This window comes from Lissotriton helveticus, chromosome 4_1 (assembly GCF_964261635.1).
Source record: "Lissotriton helveticus chromosome 4_1, aLisHel1.1, whole genome shotgun sequence".
Lineage (NCBI taxonomy): Eukaryota > Metazoa > Chordata > Amphibia > Caudata > Salamandridae > Lissotriton > Lissotriton helveticus.
Window position 1 is genome coordinate 1,513,204,401 of NC_136063.1, and position 25,565 is coordinate 1,513,229,965.

The window sequence follows — 25,565 nt, forward strand, 5'->3', positions numbered from 1 at the left end:
AAGAACGCAGCAGACTCCCAGACTGGACAAATATGCATACACTAAGGATACACCAGACCTGTCCAAGGGGGACATGATGCCACCAACAACCCGCCCAGCCGACAACCCTGATGCTGCCGAAGGGGTCACACTGCAGAATGTAATGGCGGCCTTGAAGACAATGCAGACCTCCATGGGCACAATTTCCACCGACACCTCCCTCATGTGGGTGGGCCTCGCCAAAATGTCAGATCGCTTGCTAGATGTCGAGAGAACGACGACTGGGCTATCGGCAGACACGGCGGAGCTCCGGAATTAAGTGCAAAAGTTAGAAGAAGACAACACCCTGCTGAAGGCCAAGCTTGACGAGCAAGAAGGTCGATCCCGGCGCAATAACGTACGCCTGGTAGGTGTATCGGAGACGACAGGGGGCCCCACCCTTGACCTCTTTGTTGAGGATCTCATCCAGAACCAGCTCCAACCAAGAGGACTCTCCAACTTCTTTTCGGTGGAGCGGGCTCACCGGGTGCCTGGGGGTAGGCCGCGCCCGGGAGCTCCGCCACGTCTGATTCTGGCGCGAATCTTCAACTTTCGTGACCGCGACGCCATCTTGCAGGCCGCACGAATCGCCCCACCGATAAAAATTGACAACTCTGAAGTCACCTTCTACCCTGACTATACAGTGACTGTCGCAAAACAACGGTGAAGCTTCACAGAGGTAAAGAAGGAACTCCGCGTCAGAGAAATTAAATACTCCATGATCTTCCCAGCAAGACTGCGCGTTGAGTCAGAGGGGAAAACGTGTTTTTTCGAGTCACCAGGGGACGCAAGAGAATGGATAGAGGGCTGGAGACTGGCTAGAGGACCCAGGAACTGAGACACGGCACGCAACAATCAAGGTGGAGAAAGGCGAAACAGAGAAATGAGAACTATAGCTGAACTTCCAGTACCACGTAGCTGCACAATGCAGATCAAACTGTCCAAGCATATATCGCGGGTGCATTGCAATGATGCCCGGACACGGCCCAAGGTGGGGCGTTGGACAGGAGGGTGGGTTGGAACAATGATTGAATGATCGTATGAACTGCAGTAAACCTTGGCGGGGACTGCCAAGATGGGAACGGGGACACCGGCAGGTAGGATCTATCCAGTTTAATGCAGCACTGTTTGGACAAACACTGGAGAGGGGGACTTTATAATGGTCACAGTAGACTCACCCTCACGTGTTATGCAATTTGTAAGGGTTTGTAAGCGCTCTGCTCAGTTGGGGAGGTGGACGGTTCTGGATCCGCTGGGCAGGGAGGCAGGATGGGGGGTAGGGATTTTGGGGATTGGGAAGTTTACTAGGTTATGTTATGAGCTTGAGGTTCCACAGTCTCTCCAGAGAAGATTACTGACAACTACACAGAAGGTACACGCACGAAAAAGGAAGTTATTACTAATGCTGGAATTCATCCAAGCACATGGCGTACATTTTCACTTAGACACTACAGGAAGGGCATGCTACTGCTGATGTCATACCACACACAATATGTCAGGACGTAAAGACCAAGGTAATAGTCCCCAGGCGCCACGATCGCTAGGCCCTCCTCTGTCCGTCATATCTTGGAACGTCAACGGTCTAGGGCTCAAGATTAAAAAGGGATTGGTCCTGCAATATCTAAAGCGAAAGGGCCCCACGGTTGCTCTACTTCAGGAAACACATTTAACGGGAACGACCTGCAAAGCACTTGACCGCTGGGGGTACAAAATGGTTGCCCACGCGGAGTTCACATCGGGATTCCGCGGGGTCGGCATCCTGATCCATAAGAGCTCTCCGTTTGTGGTTAAGAAAACTTGGGCAGACGACCAGGGCTGATTCACCGTAATGACCTGCCAATGGGAGGGACGAATATATAACATGGTCTCAGTGTATGTCCCCCCAATACTTCACCAGGCAGCCTTCCGAGACCTTGGGAAACTCCTACTTGACCTCCCTGAGGGAGATTTGATTCTAGGTGGGGATCTCAACACAGTAATGGACGCGACTATGGACCGTAAACCGCCCAGAGAGAAGACCAGATCCAACCAAGCCCTTAGGGAATTCATAGACGCTATGGGACTGACTGACTGACATTTAGACAAGCACCCTACTGAACACCAATACACTTTTCACTCAGGGGCCCATAACAATCTCTCTCGCATAGACCACATTTTGACGTTAGCGATAACCCCGGAACGAATGAGTGCGGTCGGACACTTACCGAGAGGTATCTCAGATCACTCCCCTATCCAACTTACGTATGAAACACAGCTCTCCGTAAGGCAGAGGATCTACCCACTCTACCCCAGATACCTAAAGAATCATAAGATTGCCAAGGCTCTAATTAAAGCCACTGAACAATACTTTACGGAGAATGTACTGTCCGTAGACTCCCCGTGCATTTTATGGGAGGCGTACAAGTCCGTAATTATGGGTCAAGCTGTCTCGCCCATAACCCGACACAAACGCGAACACAGACAAAACCTTGATACCCTAGAAGAAGCAGTGCAGAAGGCAGAGGTAGCTCACTCCATGCACCCCAATGACACCACAGCACAAGCCCTGGCATTGACGTCCCAAGAATTTAGAGCTTATGCGGAGGAAATGGCAAAAACTAGGCACACCGACACCCTACATAGAATATACTAACTGGGAGACAAGACAGGGAAAATGCTAGCATGGCTAGAGAAGAGGGAGAAGGCAGATAGATGGATAGCCCAGATAACATTAGCGGACTATACTACCACCACAGATCCCCAACTAATTGTGGAGGAGCTGGCAACATACTACGAAAAGGTGTACACACCGAGCGCCACAGCTACAGTGGAGGAAAGCGTACAATTCCTACACGAGATACCAATGCCCACGCTGCCACTAGAAGACATGCATACCCTGGAAGCAGACTTTATGGTGAGGAGGTGGGGAAAGCACTGGCAGCACTTCACACGGGGAAGGTAATGGGGCCTAATGGCTTACCAGTAGAGCTATATAAAAAGTCTGCAGGGATAGTCACGCCCCATCTACTTAGCATGTATAACGACTGTCTAGTACAAGGGGCCCTGCCCAGAGATCAAAGGTTAGCTAAGATCGAGGCGATACACAAACCCGGGAAACCCCCGGAGTCACCCTCTTCTTATCACCCGATATCCCTAATCAACGCAGAGGCCAAGATATTGGCTAAAGGACTGGTGCTCCGACTACAACCACACCTTCGGACGTTGGTCCACCCAGACCAGTCTGGCTTCATGCCTGGGGGAAACACCTCCCTTAACCTAAGGCGTCTTCATGGTGTAATAGCCCGGATGCCGATGATTCAAGAAGATGCAGCCATCCTCTCACCTGACGCCACAATGGCGTTTGACCTCGTGGAATGGCCATTCCATTCGCAGTACTCGAGAAGATGGGATTTGGGCCCAAATTTTGTGGGTGGGTCAAACTATTGTACACAGCGCCCCTAGCGCAAGTGGTAGCGAATGGACGCATATCAAGGGAGTTCGCATTAGGGAGAGGGAAGAGACAAGGCTGCCCACTGTCCCCGCTCCTCTTTGCTCTAATATTAGAACCACTAGCGGCATGGATACGACAAGACCTGTCGCTCAATGGGATAAAATGGGAGGCAGACTGGGAGGACCGCATCTCGCTTTACGCGGCTGACGTACAAATATATATTACGTCCCCGACAGAGTCCATGGAGGTCCTAATGGACATCTTTACAGCATTTTGAGCAGTATCTGGATACACTATCAACTGGACGAAATCATTGCTATACGTACTCCATGGCCCTGTACCCAGGCTACCTCCGGGTTGCGCATTGCAAATTGCGGCCAGGGGATTTAAATATTTAGGAATATATGTTACCCCACAAGACACTGTATTTATGGATGAAAACCTAATGAGACCCCTAGCAAGACTAAGAGAAGACGTTAAACACTGGAGATCCCTCCCATTGACGCTTCTGGGATGAGCAGCGCTATTCAAGATGCTGGCACTCCCCAGGTTCCTCTATGCTCTCCAGAATCCCCCTTTCCCGGCCCCCCTTTCCTATTTTAAAGCAATTGACGCAGAAATGTCCTCCTTATTATGGGACGGGAAACCGGCTCGGATAGCACAACATGAACTAGTGCGTAGCTGGTATGACGGGGGAATCGCCTTGCCCAGTGTTAAACTATACTACTGGGCCGCACAACTGATAATCGTAAATCAATGGCTGCACGTCCCGCAAGACGACCCAGCATTCCAGTTAGACAGAACTGTACTACCCGTGGACCGCTTGATGAAGGCCCTCTACACTAACAAGCGGCGACATGCACTCACAGGTCCGATGGCCCACACGATTAAAATCTGGCACACTGCACAAAGAGCGCTGGGTTGGGAGGGAGTGCTCACGTTGGCCACCCCACTCTGGGAGACTAGATGCCTGGACACCCTGGCGAACACTAAAGGATTCCGGCAATGGGACCTCATCGGCATTAAGAAAATTGACGATCTTTGGGTGAGGGGAGAAATCCTTCCATTTGCAACTCTGCAAGAAAAATATGGATGGCAGAAACTGAACTATACCGCTATGTCCAAATCAGACCCGCCCTCCAGGGTGGCATCCCCCTAGGCACCAAATTAGCTGACTCCTCACCCCTGGAAGACAGACTCCTCACAGATTACATGGACAAAAAAGCCATATCGCAGACCTACCGTAAGCTAGTGAATAATCTTCCAGACCCTATGGTAGTCCTGAGAGACAAATGGCAAACAGAATTAGGAGACATTGAACACTCAGACTGGATGGACGCACTAGCGTCAGCCAGAGAAGCAGCGATCCCCTCGCGGCTAAAACTCATACAACTTAAAGTACTACATCGCGTATATTACCCCCGCACCACACTCCATAAGCTTGGGAATATGCTCGATCCACTCTGCCTCAGGGGGTGCAGGCTAATAGGAACCTTTTTTCATATAATATGGGAATGTCCAAAGATACAAGCCTACTGGGAACAGGTGTTGGGTGAGATCTCCGAGGTAGGTGGGTTGGAGGTTCAGCGAGATCCTGGATGCTGCCTATTAAATATCTGGTAGCCCACTGACCTTAACCTGGGACTACAGAATGGGGCAACGCTTGGGATGACGATGGCCAAGCGAAATATAGCCTGGAACTGGGGTTCCGGGGTGGTGCCTGCACAGCAGTAGTGGGGAAACGACATGGATGCCGCTATGGTGGCCGAAAGAGCGGTTTACACCCACAGGGGATGTCCCAAAAAATGGTCCAGAATATGGGGGAAGTGGAATGAATCCCGGGTGAGTGTCTGTGAACCTCAGCGTGCGACGTCACCCCCTGAAGATAGCCCATGAATAGAGACAGGGCCTGGTAGTCTGATTACACTAAAAACTCAACCATAACGCTGTGGGAGGGACACTGCGGGAATGATGTCACCTGTTAGGCTATACGACAGATGGATCAAAGTAAATTGTTATGTATGCAGTGGACCATGTAATGTGCTACGTAATCAAAACTGGAGATGATTAATGTTTATTGATGTATGTGAATCTATGCATATGAAATACCAATAAAAAAGTTTTGAAAAAAATAATTATCTCACTCTCTTCACACTATTGATTCTTACTTTCAACGACTGTTAAAAACAAACATGATATTGTTTTAAATAACAGCTATACCATATTTCTGTTGAAGATGCCAATCAAATCAATACATAGAAGCACAATAAAAGATCATGTTTCACTGACCTGAATTGTCAGACATATACACACGGCTTTAAGAAGCGATAGAAAAGGAAATGGAAACAACTGAACTAAATACATCACAATCATATATTTGTAAATGGTTCACATACCACAGCAATTGGGGCATCCTGGATGAAATTTAGGATCCATTCCATATCCAGGAAAGCAGCGGTTAACCCATATCATATGAAGAGTGCCAGCAATATAGTAGATATCAGGCAGCAGTACTTTACTTTCTTCTAAACTTTCTGATTGTTTTTCGAAAAATGCCTCTATGAGCTCCTTAGCCTAAAAGAGATACAGTAATAAAGTGCTGAAATGAATTAGCAATGTGGGGATGAAAAGACAGAATTATGGAAAATTCTAACTTTCTTTTTTTAGGCAACTGAAAACTTTTTGGGAGTTTGAACCATAACATAGAACATTATCCTCTGATGAGTCTAATCATAGAAGGGCTCCAGGTTTGCCTTTAATTACTCAGTACTGTTTTAGTTTTGTGTAAATTACACACTTTAAAAAAGGAAGGTTGTGTTTTTGCATTTCAATATTTCCACTGAGCGATTGATCCCTGCATCTAATGTTGCCTCCACATTTGGCCCACTATCCTTTCTATGTTGTGATGTGCTTGTGTCTTGGACTGCTTACATCTGTTAGGTTTTACAATGTCTCCATAATCTCTGCCTGTGCCTCCTTTCCAAAACTTCTCATATGATGTAAAGACAGAAATGGCGTACATACTTTATGCTAGGAAAACCTCAATAATTTGCTGATCTGTTACTATGAGACACTATGGTGTGACTTCCTATATCATAAAACATACAGTAGAATTTTCAAATGTATTGCTTTTGGAAAAAAGAATGTACACCAGAAAAAAACGTTTTCATGATTAACAAAAGAAAAAAGAAGTGGTATTTTAAGCTAATGCTGCTGGCTGTGTGTGTGCGAGTCACACATATAGGTGTACATTATCTACATTTAGGGAGCATCAAAGGACAATTTTACAAAGGACAATAGCATCCCAGAAATAACTGCAGGAAGGCCAGCCATGTGGTACCCACCAACCAGGCAAGTAATCTTGTCCTGCCAGACAGCCAAACAACTGTCTGTCTTGCAGACCTTTGCCTCCATCGAGAACACTCTAAAACCTACTGGCCAATGCAGGACCCAGTAAAAGATACCGGCATCTCAAAAGAGAGCACATGAGCATCACAGCAAGCACTGCAACCCAGTCAGCCACCCAACCTGCTGCCTTGCTGGCATCATGCCTCCTAGAACAGCCAACCCCATGGAGTCTTCATCTTAGAGTGAATAAGATCAGAGACAACACTTATATAGACTTGTAGGGCTCAAGCTAGATCTCCTACATCTCATGAGAGCAACCATACCATGGACCTCACACACCATGCACCACTCTACATACCCAGACTCAGAAAGACAATACAATCACATATATCCCACGTTCACAGCAAACTCTAGGAACATCATTCACACTCCCCTTACCAGCATAAACACACCACCAAGAGACCCATCCTTCATTTTAAAAAAAAGGCATTATTGTAAATTAACTCATCTTTTTCACGAGAAAAACTGCGAAATGGTGCACTGCCATGACAACGATGCTCAACATACAACAAAAAAAATGCTATTCCACATGGTACTCAGTTATCGATCCTTCCTTCACTAAAATTAAGAGCTGAACTATGCATAAATATCTACAAGAATGGTATTGTGCTTCTACAAGCAACTAATAACGAGTTGAAGAAATTTGACAATTTCTTTGCAACAATTAAAGATTATGTAGTTACCACAAGTCCCCAACAACACCTGGTCACACAAGCAGACGCCCAGTATACCACCAACTCAACTAGTATAGACTTCATAGTGTGAGAAGACCCCCTACAGCCACACCATACATCTATGTCCATTGACACCCTTGACATTAGCTTCACAGGTCTAGAAGACGAATCACCACACTACCCTAATATCGTCCCTACGCTATTACATCTAGAAAGGTCCGTACCTCTTCCCCAAGATATGATTACTCCCACACATAGGCTACTTAGTCGAAACCCCTTCCAGCAATTAAGGGTAGGGAGATTAACCCTCCTTCCAAACCCCACATTACAACAGTACCAATAGCATCTACTTCCATACGAAATTCATATCCTCTAAGTTCGGAAATAAGGTTCCAGGACAAACAGAGCTCATCCCATATTACCCCCAGGGGAGGCTCAAGCCCACTACCTAATGAGAAAAAAAGGAAAATTGGAAAAGACTCAAGATCCTCAAGCAAACTACGCTATACGCATGTGTTCACTTCTAGTCTATCTCCTTCTCAACAAAGGGAAAGCAAAACTCTTAAAGAACAAGCTGACAGTATGTCACAGGACATTCTAAATGTATTACACATAATGAAGACAATTTTAGAAATCACAATAAGTACTCACTCCAAAGTCAAGCTCATTCAAGAATCAGTGCATGAACTTCAAGGAAAGCGTAAATGGATAGCCATGCCAGTATCAAATCTACAAAATCGACCATGCAAAGAACTTAAATTTCTATTGGATGATGAAACCTGTGCTTTACTCCTTTCCTATGCATCTCCATCCATTCTTCCCATCAGTAGAGGTGAGGAAGTTAGATCAGTCCCGATCAATGCAAATAGAACTACCTTGCCCAATAACAAAAAACTCAACCATAATAATCTAAAAAAAGTACAGTACAGTTAACCGACAGCAATCAAGAGATAAATTCTGGAAATTCAGGGAAAATGGTTCTATGACTACTACTCAACTGTCGTTCAGCGGTAAAACATGCCTCAGTCATTGCTGCCCTCATCATTAGTCATGCAGTCGATGTGACAATCTTAACCAAATCATGGCTCACTGAGTCTTCTTCCACTTATATGAATCTACTGGTGCCTCCCAAATATAACATTGTGAGGCTAGACAGACAAAAAAAAGCAGGAGTGGTATCGCTTACATACATCGCTCTGATCTCTCTGTAATCCAACTACAGTCTGACCTCCTTGAGTCTTGTGAATACCTCGGTCTTGCTATAAGAACTGTATATAATCAAATGTGCAAACTGCATGCGTTCTACCATCCACCCGGTAACAATACCCCTTTCATAGACCAGTTAACGGAGATCATCACAGCTAACTCTAACTTTCACACCAATGATATATTCCTAGGTGACTTTGATTTACATTGGGACGATAGCAGTGACAAACAGGTCAACGTACTCAAAGATTTCTTAGCAGACCGAAATCTTACTCAAGTCTGCACACTACCGACACACTCGAAAGGGTCAACTTTACACTCGGTTATCTCTAATTGAGCCATGTGATTCGGCGGCTCACCATGCCATAACCTTCCATATACTAACCATAAAATAGAATAAGACCACGCAACCTGTCAAACTTAAACAGTGGGTTCGGGACACTGGAGACTTAAACATTGAGCAATTAGTGGCACACTGTGAGAAGGATTTAAACCCGCCTAACAACATGATGAACGTAAGCGAACTCACCGATCACTACAACTCAACAATGACGAATATAATCAACTCTGCCATGCCGCTAAAACTGAAAAGAATTCCAGAGAAAGATAAAGATCCTGGTTTAATGGGACACTAAATGAAGAAAGGGGGAGGCTGAGACGAGCTGAAAAAAAATGAAGACAGCACTTATCATCCCCCCAGCTAAAAATGCTCAGTAAAACTAGAAACGACTACAAAAAAAGCATTCTTAGATCCAAAAAGGAATTCTTTAGATCTGAACTGAATAATGCTAAAATCAGACCTCAGAAACTCTTCAAGATGTTAAAACAACAATCCAATAAATTGACAAAATCTGCTCAGGAATCTATAAAGACCCAACTGAGCTGTGAGGAATTCTCAGCCTTCTTTACAGACAAAGCCAACTCTCTAGAAAGGGAGCTCCGGAGGGCAGCAGACAACCTCTCGAGTCCATTGTTGTCATCACAGAATGATGTTACCATGCACACCGCACAATCTATGACCAAAAATAAAGCACAATCGTCGACCTTCAAGTTATATGACCAGAATGTCATTGCCAAAACTCTCTTGACTATAAAATCAAACAACCATTACAATGGCCCTCTCCCATCAAAATGCTTGAAAAGAATCAACCACATTGTTGTCCCCATATGCACAACAATAATCAATGCCTCTCCATCTGAAGGCACCTTACCAGACTTCCTTAAAACAGGTCAAGTCCTCCCCATCATTATAAAAACCTACTGGAGACCCGGCCGACCCAAACACTGTTCGTCCAGGGACCAATATTTCCTTATTAGCCAAACTACAAGAAAAATGTGTGCAACAACAACTGAGCCATCATGTTGCTAAATTCAGTCTGTTGGATGACTGCCAATCTGGATTCAGACCACGCCACTGTACAGAAACAGCAATCCTACATATAGTGGATGATTCACTACAGGCACTGGATCACAATGAAACATGTCTTCTAGTTCTTTTTGACCTGTCTCCTGCTTTTGACACAGTAAATCCTGAAAAATTACCAGCCCGTCTTGAAGACAGGATGGGAATATTCGAAAATGTGCTTAAATTGTTTAAATCCTTACTACTGAACAGTAAGCAAAGATTTATGGTCAACCAGGCGCTGTCACCGCCATGCCCTAATTCGATTGGTGTTCCGCAAGGCTTAACATTATCTCCATCACTATTCAACCTATATGTCGGACCCCTTACAGAAAGTATCCAGCACACCAACATCTCCTATCACATGTATGCAGATCTACATCAAGGGCTCTTAGTTGGAGGAGATCAAGACAATGAATAATACCTTAAAGGTGTAATTACATTGGTTAACTAGCAATCATCAGCGTTATATAAAACTCTGCAAATAAATAAAATCTTAAACTGAGTGCGCAATAAACATAATTCCTATTAATATCCCCTAAAAAGCTCCTCAGATGTGAAGAAATGGACCAAACTGATCACAGCGCTAAATTGCACCCCTGTCCTAGTTGACTCGACCAAATCACTACGAATCACGCTCGTAAAGAACCTAGACATGCAAGCCCACATCAAATTAATGACGAAAAGTGCCAGTTTTCACCTGAACTACCTTAGAAAATTGAAACCAGTAATTACTACATCAGACCTCAAATTGACAGTTCAGTCCTTAGTCATCTCAAGGATTCAATACAGCTGTACAACATTAATAGGACTACCTAAGATCTCCAAAGCACCACTAAAAGCCTGTCTCAATGCGGCTGCAAGACTCATTACAGGTTCCAGAAAATATGACCGCATTTCCCCACACTTGAAGGCTTTAAACTGGTTACCATATGAAGCCAGAATTCAGCTTAAACTAGCATGTATTACCCACAAGGCGCTCCACTACAAAACACCAATGTACCTAGCCCAGAACATTGAGTTATCCTGTGGAGACAGACCATCCCCGAGTACCAGAGGACTGATGCTGAAACCTCCCATCTTTCAGAAGAAGAAAACGTATGACAGAGCATTCTCTGGAGCTGCCCCCAGAATCTGGAACTCGCTCCCTCCAAACATTAGAAGAATTCCAAACACGTCAACCTTCAAGAGGGAAGCGAAGATCTTCCTAATGAGCAAATTCCTACCATAAATAACTACTGATCATCATCTGCATCGTGGTCAGTTCCTAGGTGTTTCCTAGTCGTATGGATGCATCCTACTCAAGAAGGTCACAAAGGCATCATAACAGTCCTCACCACTAACAAGGAGTTAGTGCCAATTAGATCTGGGTTAGGAGGTTGCCTCAACAGGGCAATAATGTACTTAAGGGTAAACTTTCTTTTTTTATATATATATTTTTATTAATTATAACACAAGAATAGAAATACACATATCGGGCATCATTTGATGGAACATATCATAATAGTGAACGGGCAGATCAGTCTAGGAATACACAATAGTTATAGGCATTTGAAAGACATCGATATAAATTGGAACTGAGATAAAGCAATACGGTACAGATAGCCTTGAGCAAACATCATCGGATCCCGCCCAGCCAGAATACAGAATATGAGACTCCAAAACTAGACACCCGGATATGAGGATTAAATGATCAGGAGAACATGCCACATTTCTCGTGAAGAAGGAAAAAGTGAAATAGACAGGTTATAGAACAAAATAAAGGAAAAATAAAAAAAAATACCTCAACCCCCCACCCTGCACCCCTGCGGATGGCTACGACCTAACCCCACTAGCAGCGTGCCTGTCGCCCTCTAAACTAACCCCAAGGAAGGGAAAAGATGGAGGAGGAGAATCGTAAAAAGCAAAGCAAATACACCCCCGGTCTCCCGTACCCCCCCCCGCCAGAAGCCATCACCCCGAGATACAATCAAACCGACATAAGCCAGTTACAAACCAATCGGGGGGGTATAGCAAGGCACCACCCAACTCCCTTCCCGTTACAGGTACAATCCCGGCATCAAATCAAGCTATTTTATCGAACCCAAGCCCTCAAGATCAACCCTGGCCAGTACGGTACTTCATGAAAGTCTTGTCCTCTCTAGCGCCAAGAAACCGTCTAGGTGAACGCTGCGCTTTATAAATATTTTAAATTCAAATTCAAATTCAACCACCATCTCAATCGAAAATGCAAGACGATCGTCAAAGTTCACTTCGGTGTTGTAGGATCGGCAAACGGAGAACATTTCACGAGTTCCACAAAACGAGCAACGAAAAGTGTCCAGAGATGTCAAGTCTTTCCAACAGTCACTGAGGAATTTGTAACAGCACAGAAAACTGTCCATAGCTGAATGAGGCGGCAGCAGGCGCAAGCAGGGAACGCTAGCGACAAACACGGGCTCGCTGACTGTGAATTGGGAATCGTAAAAGCACAGTAAATCCGGGTTATGCCCGGGGACCTCGGGCTCAGGTGTACATTGCACCTCTGGTATCGCAGGTGGATGAGAACTTAACGGAGAGTCAGAGACCGGTCCCATGATACCGTCCACTTGCACGCTCAGTGTCCGGAATACAACGGTGAACTGTGAATGGAGCGCCTCAATGGGGGCCATGACGGCCTGCAGCGATGGCGTACCTTCCGTCCGCCCCATCTCCTCTCACGAAGAGGCAGAGCTGGATTCGTACCCCGGAGGCCGGCTTCTCCGGGGCAACAGGTCACGCAAATACAGTGATCACAGTGGGCGCTCCCCGTCTCGTAAGATCGACACCGACGCAATAGCGAGGGCCCCGGCCCGTCAACCCCGGGAGGTCAGCAGGGTCTCCGGGCGTCGGACCCCCAGACACGGCAGCCGGCGCGATATGCTGTTGTGTTCACGGTGTAGACCGTTCACAATGCCACAGTCTGAAAACAGGTTAGGAGACACTTTGGGGGACCGGGCTCAGTCCAGGTCCAGCGGCCGTTGTTGATCAACTCCAACCCGGATAGTCTAGAAATCGAGGCCCCGGCTTCCACACGATGTTAGGCCGAGAATGGGAACACAGCATATCTTCGGAGTCCGATAATAATAAATCCTCGGGATTACGCCTTTAGAAGCAGAAATACTTCATGAACCCGGGAGTCTGGTGCAAATTCAGGATTAACAGCAGGATATACGAGCCGCTGGCGGAGGTCGACAGGGCCGGGAGCTTATGCGGCCATCTTGGTTGCTGGCGTAGCTCCTCCCAAGGGTAAACTTTCTTGATCGCTACGAATGCACTTATGCTGTACATTACTACACTTAATGGGTCGTACTGTTATTGTCGTAACCAGGTATTAAAGGTACACATCGGAACTGTGTGTTTATTACTACTTCTATATCTGTTGCATTCTAAACGATTTATGACATGTAAGTGCAAAGCACTCTGATACCCATGGGTACTTTTCGCGCTATATAAAATTCAGAATAAATAAATAACTAAATAAACTAATCAATCTAACACGTTTGTAAATGCACACCCAGCAGCCTTACACACAACTGAAAAATTAGGTATTATCCAAGACAAATTGCATGCACACTTTATCACAGAGACCTGCCTGAAACTATTATCCTCACCGTTCCTAGACGTCCTCCCCCATGAAGAACCAGCACCTAAAATGCAGACTGCAAAAATGAAGGAGGTCTCAATCACAAGTTAACGGCATGCTTGAAAACACATTTCTCTGAACCTTAACCTTCAGCACCAGATAACAAATGTACCACTGGCAGACAAGAAATGTGAAAGGAAACAGAAGTCCCATACAATCTCTCTGAACTCAAAAGACTGCAAGTCAGCATTCAGGCTCACAGTAACCTCAGCCGAAGACTCCTTTTATAAAAAACAAAAACAAAAAGCTGCACATATATGCAAAGCAGTCTACAAGAAGATTAAATACTGTTTCAGATATTTATTGGACCTCCCAATCCTTCACTCAATTGACAAATGCAATGCCTTCAACTTTGTTTTCAGTGATATCAAAAAGGTGTCAGTTCACATCAGCAAGACCAAACAAATCTCCAATTTTCCACCAATCTCGCCTTAATTGGCCACCAATAAGACCGCCTTCATCCGCCTGTTACAATAAGGCCTCAATGACAAACTCATTTCCCTTAAGGCCACCTTCTACAAATACTTTCTAAACATGTTCATCAAGTCAGATCAATGGAGCTCCTCTCATAGCATTCCGAAACAATGTCAATGCTTCCATCAATTAAGGAACCTCAAAATGGACTCAAAAGAGAACAGATTCTCACTCTGTACACTGATCACAAAAGCTCACTGTGGAACCAGGTAATGTCCCCTTAGAATCGCCCCATCTCCAAACACCCACTCATCACAACAATCTTCACAAAAAAGTCTACATTTAAAATAACAAGCATTTGCAATGCAATAGGTCTCGCATTTACGCGAGTTTGAGCTATTGACATTGCAAATGGCAATGCTTTTTATTTTTGTTTTAAAAACATAAATAAAAGGCATTGTCATTTATAATGCCAATAGCTTCAACTTGCGTAAATTGGAGACCTTTTGCATTGCAAATGCTTGTTTAGAACTCAGCCCACTTAAAGCTCTGGTGCCAGGACAGCCACACAGCCAAGCATCTTACATTTCTGTATGAAGCTGCTGGTTCAAGAGGAAGGTTAAGTATTGTTGACTTTTAGGCTCTCTCCTTCCTTTCTCATGGAACCTGCTTCCAGCGATTGAACTTAGTACAAACACCCACATTTCAATGTAAGCAGGACAGCAGCTTTGTTCTGAATACATCAAACCGGTGAGTGATCACGAGAAACCCGAACCAATGACATTTGTACATAAACAAGGAGCTGAATTGGAAAACAAAATTCAGGCCAACGACGGAAGTGAGCACCTCCAAAAACGATTGTTTAAAAAAAAAAAAAATAGGTTCAGTTTCTGCTATTTACAAAGATAAACTTTCTGTGCGCTTGCCAGTTTTCATGAGTAAGGCATGGTGCCTTGTAATGGCAAAACAACAGCTTAAAAGCCATTAGTCGACAAAGGTGGATTTGAAATCAGGTCACTGAGAAAGGCCTGAAAAGACTTTCTGTGGAGAAAACTGACACAAACAGCGACTCAAAACAGCTGAGCAAAATGGCAATACTGATTATACCACCAGAGAGCAGCGGAGGAGGCAGTCTTCAGAAGCTTCTAAACAACAGAGCTTCAACAATTCTTGAAAATTACGGGTGCGCTTTCAGTGATGCTTTCTTGGATACCTTTCAGCTCCATCTTCAGATAGTTGATAAGCTTTCCTGTCTCTGACGTTATTGTTAAAGGCAAGTAAACAAGAAGTTCCTTGTCAACAAACCAAGCTGCATCTTGAGTCAGTCACATCATCTTCCTGCGATGGACATATGGCGCCGACATCAATGAATGCACTAAACACACATGCTTCAGACGCAAAGCAGCGTTAAGGGGAAAAAAAAGCAAGCAGCTCAAGAGGAGTGGTGTGAGAGGGCACAGGGAGACAAGAGGGAATGGTGCAGGGGAGACAAGGAGGCACTGCAGCTGCAGACTGCACATGCGTTTTGGGAGACCGGAACATCTGTCAAAGCTAATTGAGACACTGCCTTCTTGCGTAGGCTCAGTGAGAGCTCGAGCACTTCATTTCGGTTTGTGCAGTAACGCTGATCCACACGTGTAACATGGCTAACTGCCCTAGTTTCTATGGGAATAAAATAATTTGCAATGCAATAGGACTCGCATTTACGAGAGACCTATTGCATTGCAAAAGTCCGTACAGTATAACACTTGAAGTAAAGGGGCCAGTGGCCACGGAAGGATACAAATGACGACATGGCATAATAAGGCGGGACTAACAAGCCTCATTATCAATCAGAAGACAGAATTTATGATGGACAAACACAGAAACCATTAGCCAATAAAAAAATATGGGCAGGGAGTGAGATCAGCTTGTCTCCCCCATACTGGACTACTGCATGCCTCGCAGAGCGAGCAGCGCTGATGCTAAAACTCGACCTAAAAATGACAGCAGCAAGAATAACCTTCCCGACAAACCGCTAATCAACGATGCTTCATGGTCAACAATTAAGAATAACATTTGCCTCTCATTTTTTCTCTAAGTTACTACAGCTTTTGCTACAGGTAAATAACACGCAATGACTCACACAATGAAACATGAATGGGCTTTGGAAAACAGTGCTACAATCGCTCTCCTCCTACATTGCTAGCCATCATCAATTTATGTAGAGTTGCATCTATGGCATATAACATCCTGCATTGTAGCAACAGTATCACAAGATCTACTATTAAGAGAAGAATACAAACATATTCATTAAAGTCACCTTGGCACACGACATTCAGCAACTCAAAATCTGCTTTGTCTGTGTAAACAACTGAATGCCCATCAAATATGTGAAAATCAACTCACCAGGACAGACTTTATCGGATTCACCAACAGGAGAACCAATCCCAAAATCAAGTTGTACTCTCTAAAACTAACCTGGCAGCTGCTCACAATTAACCTGCATGTCTATTCAGCCAAGCATGATACCCACAGCAAAATCACTTGGATTCATACAGACAAAATCCTCTCTTTCAATGAACACATTGAGAGTAAAAATAATAAAGCATTGCAACAAATCTTGATCATGAATAAGTGATACCCTTTCTCCCTGAACCTGATTTTATAGCCAGAACAGTATTCCCATCAACCAATCAATCAATCACTCAATCCATCAGGGTTGTTAAAGCGCAGCTACACATCCGTGGGGGTTTCAATGTGGTAGGTGGGTAGGCGGCTGGCTCCTTGGAGTGGAGTTATCAGAAAAGCCAGGTCTTGAGGTCTTTCCCGAAGTTGAGCAGTGCAGGGCCTTGCCAGAGGAGGAGGGTGAGATTGTTCCAGGCCTTAGCTGCGAGGTAGGAGACAAACTTTCCTCCTGTTCTGGTCTTGTAGATGCATGAAATGGTGGCCAGAGAGAGGCCAGCTGTTCGGAAGTGTCTCTTGGGTGTGTGGAAGGAGAGACGGTTGATCAGGTATGCTGATCCGATGTTGTGGAGGGCCTTGTATGAGTGAGTGAGGAGCTTGAAGGTTATTCTTCTTTTGATGAGGAGCCAGTGGAGATTGCCCAGATGTTGGGTGATATGGTTGTGGTGGGGAAAGTCTAGGATCAGTCTGACTGTGGCATTCTTGGACGGTCTGGAGTTTGCAAAGTAGTTTCTTGTCGATTCCGGCATAGAAAGCGTTGCAGTAGTCTAGTTTTCTCCTGATGAAGGCGTGTGTGACCGCTTTTCTGGACTCAGATGGAATCCATTTGAATGTTTTTTGTAGAATGCCGAGGGTGTTGAAACAGGCGAGGATGCAGCATTGATCTGGCAGCTCATCGTGAACAAGCGATGCCGAGGTTTCGTGCATGGTCTGTCAGGTGGGGGAGTTTCCAAGGGCGGGGTACCACCATGTGTCGTATCATGCAAAGGAGGTGGAGTCAGGGATGAGGACTTCAGTTTTCTCTGAGTTGAGTTGTGGGCAGCTCTTTTTCATCAGGTGGTGACAGCTTTGATCCCTTTTTTGAAGTTGTGTCTGGTGATGTTGGGTTCTTTGGTGAGGGAGAGGATGAGCTGGGTGTCGCCGGCATATGAGATTATGTTGAGCCCGTGGTTTCTGACAATGGTTGCTAAATGTAGATGAGGAAGAGGGTGGGCTGAGGGAGGATCGCTGGGGCACTTCACATCTGGTCACTGTTGGTTCCGAGAGGTAGGGCGGGAGTCTGACTCACAACATTCTGATTGTTAGAAATGGGCATATCCAGTCAAGGGCCTTTCTGCGGATGCCGGCGTTGTGGAGTCTGGTGGCTAGTGTGCAGTGGGAGACAGTGTCGAAAGCAGCCAAGAGGTCCAGGAGAATGAGGGCTGCCATTCGGCCCTGGTCAAGGAGGGAGCAAATGTCATCGGGGTGGCAAGTAGGGAAGTCTCAGTGCTGTGGTTGCTGCAGAATCTGGATTGGGAAATTTCCAGGATGTTGTTGGTTTCGATGAAGTGTGCTAGCTGGGCGGTGATGGATTTTGATTGACCTTGGCTACGAATGGAAGCAGTAAGATGGGCCTTAAGTTCTTGAGGTCTGTTGGGTCTGTGGAGGGATTCTTCAGGAGGGGGTTGATTTGGCATGTGTTCTGGTCATCAGAGAATGTGGCTGGTGTTGAGAGAGCAATTGATCGTTCAGCGTAGTTTGGGTGCGATGGCCATGGCACTCTGTGGAAGATGTGGGGTTGGGCAGGGGTCTGAGGGTGCTCTGGAATGGATGCTCTTCATGGTCTCTAAGGTGTCTTCTGTCGTGAGAGGGGTCCAAGTTAGCAGAGACTGTTGGGTGGCGCGCTGGGGAGGGGAACTAGAGCAGTGCAGAGGTCCTGGTTGTCGTAGATCATCCTAATCTTGAGGTGAAAAAAGGTGCTGAGTCTGTTGCAGAGTCTTGGGAGGGTGGGATGTCTGTTGTTTCGCTGCAGGATTTGGCAAATTCTTTGATGATGGAGAAGAGTTCTTTTGTGTTGTGGGCGTTGGTGAGGATTTTGTCTTGGAGTAATTTCTTCTTTGTGGATTTGATGAGTTGGTGGTGTGCTGTGAGCTCTGTAGACGGTGCATGTTTCTGGGGTTTTGTTGCTCTTCCATGTCTTTTTGAGTCGTCGGTAGGAGCGCCTGGATTCTTTGAGTGCAGTGGTGAACTAGTTTACTTCATTGATGTGTCTTCCTGGGACTTTCTTAAGGGGGGCAGGTGTGTCAGAGCAGTGTGTGATCCAGGGGTGGAGGTTGTGTGCCGCGGTGTTAGCATCTGGCGTCGTCGGTGGTAGGGTGCTGATGAGGTCGGAGTTGAGCTGGTCTTGGTTGACTTTGTTCCGGCTTCTATGGGGGAGGCGGTGGGTGTGCTTGTGTACAGTGGGTTTTCTGAAGGAGAAGTGGTGGTCTGTCCAGAGGAGTTCATGGTGTGGCTATAGGATATGCTGTGTCCTTTTGTGAATCAATGGCAGAAAAGTCACCACACTCCTGAAATTCAGATGGAATTTCAAAACTCATCCCTTCAGAGTATGGTAGACCAGTACACTTCAGGATTTACCATTCACAGTTTGTTAACCTCTTTATATATGATCTCAACTCATACCTTTGACCCTCCCAAAATGAGATCTCCACTGCTTTTTCCCCAGGATTAAGCTATGCAAGATCTAGCACATGCATGCAATAACTTTTATGGTATCCAGGAATGTTTGAAAATGCACTTGTTATACTGTTCGAGTACCAATTTTATAGGGATGGGCAAAAGCTTTTCCCCACATAACACGTGTAATATTCATGAGAAGTATACATTTTACGTATATTTGACAGGGATGCCTGTCTATTTGAAAATCATACATGATTGCTGAAGGCATGCCTAAGGCAAGCCTGTCTGCGCCCATCCGTGCCTGGACTGCGCCGAGCATCACAACCCCTGCCTGTTTTCCTCTATAAGTTGGGTCTTTCATTAAATATTCCAGGAACTAATTGCTGTTACTAAACATTGTAGACAATCATTCTAACTATTCCCTATTAGATTTGCAAAGTAAACCCAGGCAATGCAAACTACACCTGAGCTTTGCCAAGATCCAAAACAGCTCTGCTACAATACTGCATACACATTCGCAATTAGGAGCCATGAATGGGCTCCAGGTCATTCTTATTAACGCTCAATCCCTACCTAAACACAATATAGAATTTGCAGAGATGGTGGGCTCTCATAAGCTCAACTTAGTATTTGTCACCATATCATGGGCTGACCATACTTCTACCACAGATTTGGGATGGGCCATTCCAGCAGGCTATTAAATTTTTCTCGAGCAGCTTGAGAAACCGACGCCTCGGAGTACTTCTCCCTCACCGCGGACTAGTTATTCTTCTGGCCGCCTTTCCAGACTCAGCGCTTATTTCGAGACGCTGTAGGACGCCGATCCAGCCGCTAAGGTACCCTCAAGCATATCAGCTTGCAGTTTCATCCTCGGAAACGGACCTTTTGCAAAACTCTTATAGTCACCAACAGACTACGTAAAATAATGTCATAGATGTCCCAGATTGATCATTTTCAAGACCAGCTCGAGCGGTTTCATCTCACCCAACCCTAAAGATCGGGCTGCATCAATCCCAGCACCAATACAGAATCGAGTGACCGACACCTCGGAGAAGTGTGCTAATTTAGATTGGGCTCCATCAATCCCAGCACCAACACAGAATCCATTACAACCCTTGGAACGGTTTACCTCTTAAGAAATAACCTGGCGGACCCATTAAATTATCTCATTTGAAGACAAGTCCATGCCAAGCCACCACCTTGGTGTGTTATATAACTGTGTTCAGGCAAAATTATGTCACTTGTCCTGATGATGATCCCATGATACCCGAGCTGGGGATCGAAACGTCGACCTTAGAGTAGTTCATACATGTACTTCCTTGATACTATTGGCTGTATGAATGACTCCAGGATACACTGCTAAATGTATAACTTATACCAGTGACCTGCAAGCTCACACTGTTTGCCTGATTAATTTTCTTCACCTACCTCTACTCTCCCACTCTTCTCCTCCGTGCAAGGCACAGGACTGTGCCCCTTTGTAACCCGTGATTCTCGGGTTATTTGTTGTATCTTTGAGATTATAAATTTATTGAACCAATAAATATTCTTTGGCCGGCTGGTCAAGGAACCTTGAACTATATAGAGTTCCATTGTGATCTATATATATCTAAATGGTTTTCCCTATTTTCGTATGCTCAGGACCACTTGTTGTTTTGTTGAATTCAATTTTTAGGGCAGTTTGAGTTGACAAGCGCGGTGGGGGGTCTAGCATTTATATTTAGAGACCACCTGTTATTCTTGGGGTCGGCAGCAGGAAGCCCCCCAGACTGTGAAGTTCTATCCTTCTAGATCACATTAAGCAAAACCTATACTTTTAATGTCCTTCTGTTATTGAGGCCCCCAGGTGCAAGAACCACCTTTGTAAACTCCATTAGTCCCTTCATTAAATTTAGTTAGAAAGCAGCCGACTTCTAAGTGTTGGAGGATTTCAATTATCATCTAAAAAACCAGGAGGACCGCGACAGAGCCCTACTAGTGGATATCATGGCTAGCTTCTCTTGAGACAGGTCATAGAGCATGCTACAGACAACGCAGGACACACCTTAGATGGTATCTTTACTTCAAATCCTTATTTGACAGTATCAGAAGTGTTACTCGTCCCTTGGTCAGACCATAATGTCATTCTGTTTTCCGTGAGTACCAATCCGCACACCACGAGATCTTATAACCCTCGCATTACAGTCAAAGGTTGGGACTAGAGGAACATTGGCTCCCTCTCTTTACAAGCGTCCCTATCTAGGACACAGCCCACCTTGCCACAGATGTCAATACTGCTGCGGGCAGATTTTCCACCTGGATTAAAGCTGCAGTGGACCCGTTGGCGCCGGTAAAGACTTTTTCCAACAGGCGGAAAAATACCTCAGAACCCTGGTTCCCTGACAAACTAAGAACCCAGAAACAAATCTGTAGAAGGAAGAAGAGGCAGTGGAGCATGAACTATGACCCAACAGAAAAAACAAAATATGCTCAATCTCTGGCCGATTATTAGAAATTGATTTTGGAAGAGAAGAGCAAATACTTCACAGCCAAACTTTTGCAGGCAAAGAACTCTAGTAAGGAGCTTTTTTTACAGTTAAACTACCAGAGCCCCCTAGGATGAAAAGTAGTGCTGAGTTTTGCAACTTATTGGCACAGTTTTTTAAGGACAAATTGGAGCAGTGTACAAACCACCTAGGGACAAAACCATAATCGGGAATCCTCCAGCAATCACAACACCCTCCCCACCGCATCTGTTGGTTTCCTTTCCCCTCCTCCCGCGGAACAGATCATCCAGGTGGTTAAGACCTCCAAATCTGGGGCTCCATCAGAGGTTTGCCCTCCCAAAATACTACACCTTGTTCCTGAAATCATAAGTGAACAATTGGGGGTTGTTTTCAAAGAGATCATTTGCTCAGGTATTTTCCTTTATGCTTGGAAAATAGCCTAATTCTCAAACTCTAGAAAAAACCTGATCTTGATCCAGCCTACCCTAGCAGCTATAGACCCATCTCTAGACTACACTTCCCGGTAAAGGTGCTGGAGAAAATACTAAACTCGCAGCTCACATTTACCTCCTCCACGGAACTTCTTGACCCATCACAATACGGTTTCTAGGAGGGGCATTGCACTGAGACAGCGCTAGTCATAGCTGCTGAAGAACTAAGAGCAATTCTGGACTTTTGTGGGCAGGCCGGCTTGATTCTGCTAGATCTATCGGCGGCCTATAAATGTAAATCCATATTTGTAAAGCGCAAACTACTCACCCTTATGTGTCTCAAGGCGCTGGGGGCCATTGTGGAAATTAAGTGAGCTATTGCGCAGGGTCATATGGTGCTGAGCTGAGCTGCCGCCAAAGGCAGGGATCAAACCATGAACACTGTGCTCCAAAGTCAGCTGCCCTGGCCGCTGCACCACACCGCTCTGCCTTTGACACAGTCAGTGAACCATGTAATCTTAGCCAACAGGCTATCAGAATTAGGAATCAGAGGCTCGGCCCTTAAGTTGCTGACATCTTTCCTTTCTGATAGGGTTCAATCAGTAGAGTCCGGAGCTTTCGCGTCCAAACAATTTACAATCCCTTGTGGGGTGCCGCAGGGCTCGGCCTTAAGCCCTATGCTGTTCAATCTCTGTTTCCCCTCTAGCTAAAATCATCAGGCAGCTCGGTTTCTCAGTGGTTTCTGACGCTGATCAGACCCAGCTTGTAGTGTCAGTGTCTAGTAACATTGAAGAAACAGCAGATCGTTTTATTCGCTGTATGACCCAGGTCAAAGAGTGGGGGAGTTCTAACTGCCTGAAATTGAATGGCAGAAAGACGGAGGTTCTCCTGTGGGTAGAGATACCTCTTTTTGGTCACCTAGATGGTGGCCGTCCTGCCTGGGAGACCTTTCAGTCCCTATGCAGAAAGTAAAAAATCTAAGCTTCATCTTTGATGACAAGTTGACCTTCAAAAATCAGATTAGTACCCTCGCTTCAACGATCTTCTTAATCTTAAAGATAATTAGGAAAGTTTGCCCCTTTATTCCACCTGACACCTTAAAAACACTTGTGACAGCATTAGCCATGTCCAGATTGGACTATGGTAATGCTTTGTAGATGGATATCCAAACGGAGCACCTACAAAGGCTGCAGCGTCTCCAAAATGCAGCAGCAAGACTGCTGCTGGATATCCCGAAATGTCAGCCAGTCTCCCACAAGTTGACAACCTTGCACTAGCTCTCAGTGGACAACAGGATCAAATTTTAATCCCAATGCCTAGCTTTTAAGACATAGCACTGGGCCGGTCCCTAACACCTGAAGAACCATTTGAGTTGGTACATGCAGTCCAGAAACCTAAGATCCACTCACAGTAAACTTTTACAAACACCCAGGTTTAAGAAAGCTCATTGGGGTAGAAGTTTTGGACGCGCTCCCAGCCGGCATAAAGAATAGCCCAATAATGCTAGCCTTCAGGAAAGCACTAAAAACCTGGCTCTTCGCCAACTAACATTTTCATGCACAGTTTAATTGGCAACCTTATAAGATTTTCTGGTATTAGCGCATAGATGCCGATGGGCATTCACGCGCTTTATGAATGTTCAAATCAAATCACATCTTGCATGTAAAAGAATATCAACTTCAATGTAGTGTTCATCAAGTTTTTGAATTCACTAGGTTATTGCTACCAGGGCAACACTGGCGACTGTGACACACATCAGGTTTCTCAGTTCCTGAGAGTCATTTATGCTTACTACAAGTCTTTCACAAGTGAAAATATGAAAATCAGAGTAAACGTAAAAAAAAATCTTACATGAGATACTAATAGTCTAATAATTGGGGTCAACTCAAATACACACTCATAACAAATGTTTCACACCACCTATATTCAGAGCATAATTGGTAAAAACTTAAGTTCCAGAGCCCAAGGTATTTAGCACAAGTCCACTGCAGCTGGCAAAACCCAACTATCACTTTAAATTTCAGTGATTTTTATCATAGTTTTAGACATACAAAAAACTTGAATGCTCCCCACATGTACTGTGCTTAAAAATACACACACACAGCACCACCATGTGGTAGATTCTCATAAATATGTGCTGGTGTTTATAAATAAGTGCGAGCGCCGAGAACCAGAAATTAAGCACTGCCTTTATTGAACCAGAAAGTACCTGGTATATACTCTGAAGAAATAAGGCAGAAGAACACCAATCATTCAAACACTTACATGATGTGTGCAAGAAGGGTTGCCAATTAAATGAAGGATAATTACTCTGAAGGAGCCATGTAAATAGAACATTTAATTTTAAGGAAAAAAAAGTTAATATACTCTGCATGTTGCAAAACATTACTAATCTTACTCAATAAGTACACTGCCCATGGTCATGCTTCGAAAAGTGATGTAAATAACCATCTTACATAAACACAATACCTGTGCAAATAACATGTGTATAATTTACTCTTAAGTTACAGGCCTGGATGTGATGTGGCAAAAAGAACGAAACCAAAGGGGATGATGAACGGAGCGTTTGAGCAAATCAAACACTCACACCCAGTCAACTGATCTGGGTTTAATCCATCATCATTCTTTAGCTCACTCGACCACCCCAGTTCAGACATGGCCATATGCAAATCAGTCTGGCCCTGTGCCTCATGGGAACAGTCCAGCCCGAACTGTCAAGCCATGTCTTCCCTGGACGGGAAGCAAGCATCCAGGGACCGGTCTCGGGTTCATAACCTTCATCAGGAAGGCTATCTTGAATCCAGTGGCAGAGTGAGCAAGGGACCCACGTCTGGGCATACCCTGCCAACTTGGGGCAAACAAAGCGATACCAAAGGGGATGACGGACTGAGCGTTTGAGAAAATCAAACACTCACCCTCAGTCAACTGATCTGGGTTTAATCCATCATCATTCTTTAGCTCACTCAACCACCCCAGTTCGGACATGGCCATATGCAAATCAGTCTGACCCTGTGCCTTATGGGAACAGTCCAGCCCGAACTGCCAAGCCATGTCTTCCCTGGACCGGAAACAAGCATCCCGGAAAAAGAACTGCATACTCTGCAGGTGCATAGGCATGAGGTATGAGTTGCGTAAATGAACACGTTTTTAACCTGTTGCAGTGATTCTGCTCAGGAACAGAGCTATGCTTTGGGACCATAAAAGTTAGTAGATAGGGACTGAGTCACCATACCAACTCAGTACCATGAGCCTGAGTCTGCCTAGCTATAGTGTCTCACTTGCCTGCCACTCATACCCAGAGAGACAAGTGAATTGACACCACAGAACAC

At 45.1% G+C, this 25,565-nt stretch overlaps 1 protein-coding gene across 1 annotated transcript in view; it reads right to left on the minus strand.

The window, feature by feature from the left end:
• The window catches only part of ZPBP (zona pellucida binding protein), a 787,854-nt gene that overhangs the window by 294,032 nt on the left and 468,257 nt on the right, over window positions 1-25,565 (minus strand). The window contains exon 7 of the mRNA XM_078685833.1: window positions 5,845-6,022. Coding sequence (XP_078541959.1) covers window positions 5,845-6,022 — 178 coding nt within the window. The remainder of the gene's footprint in view (window positions 1-5,844; window positions 6,023-25,565) is intronic.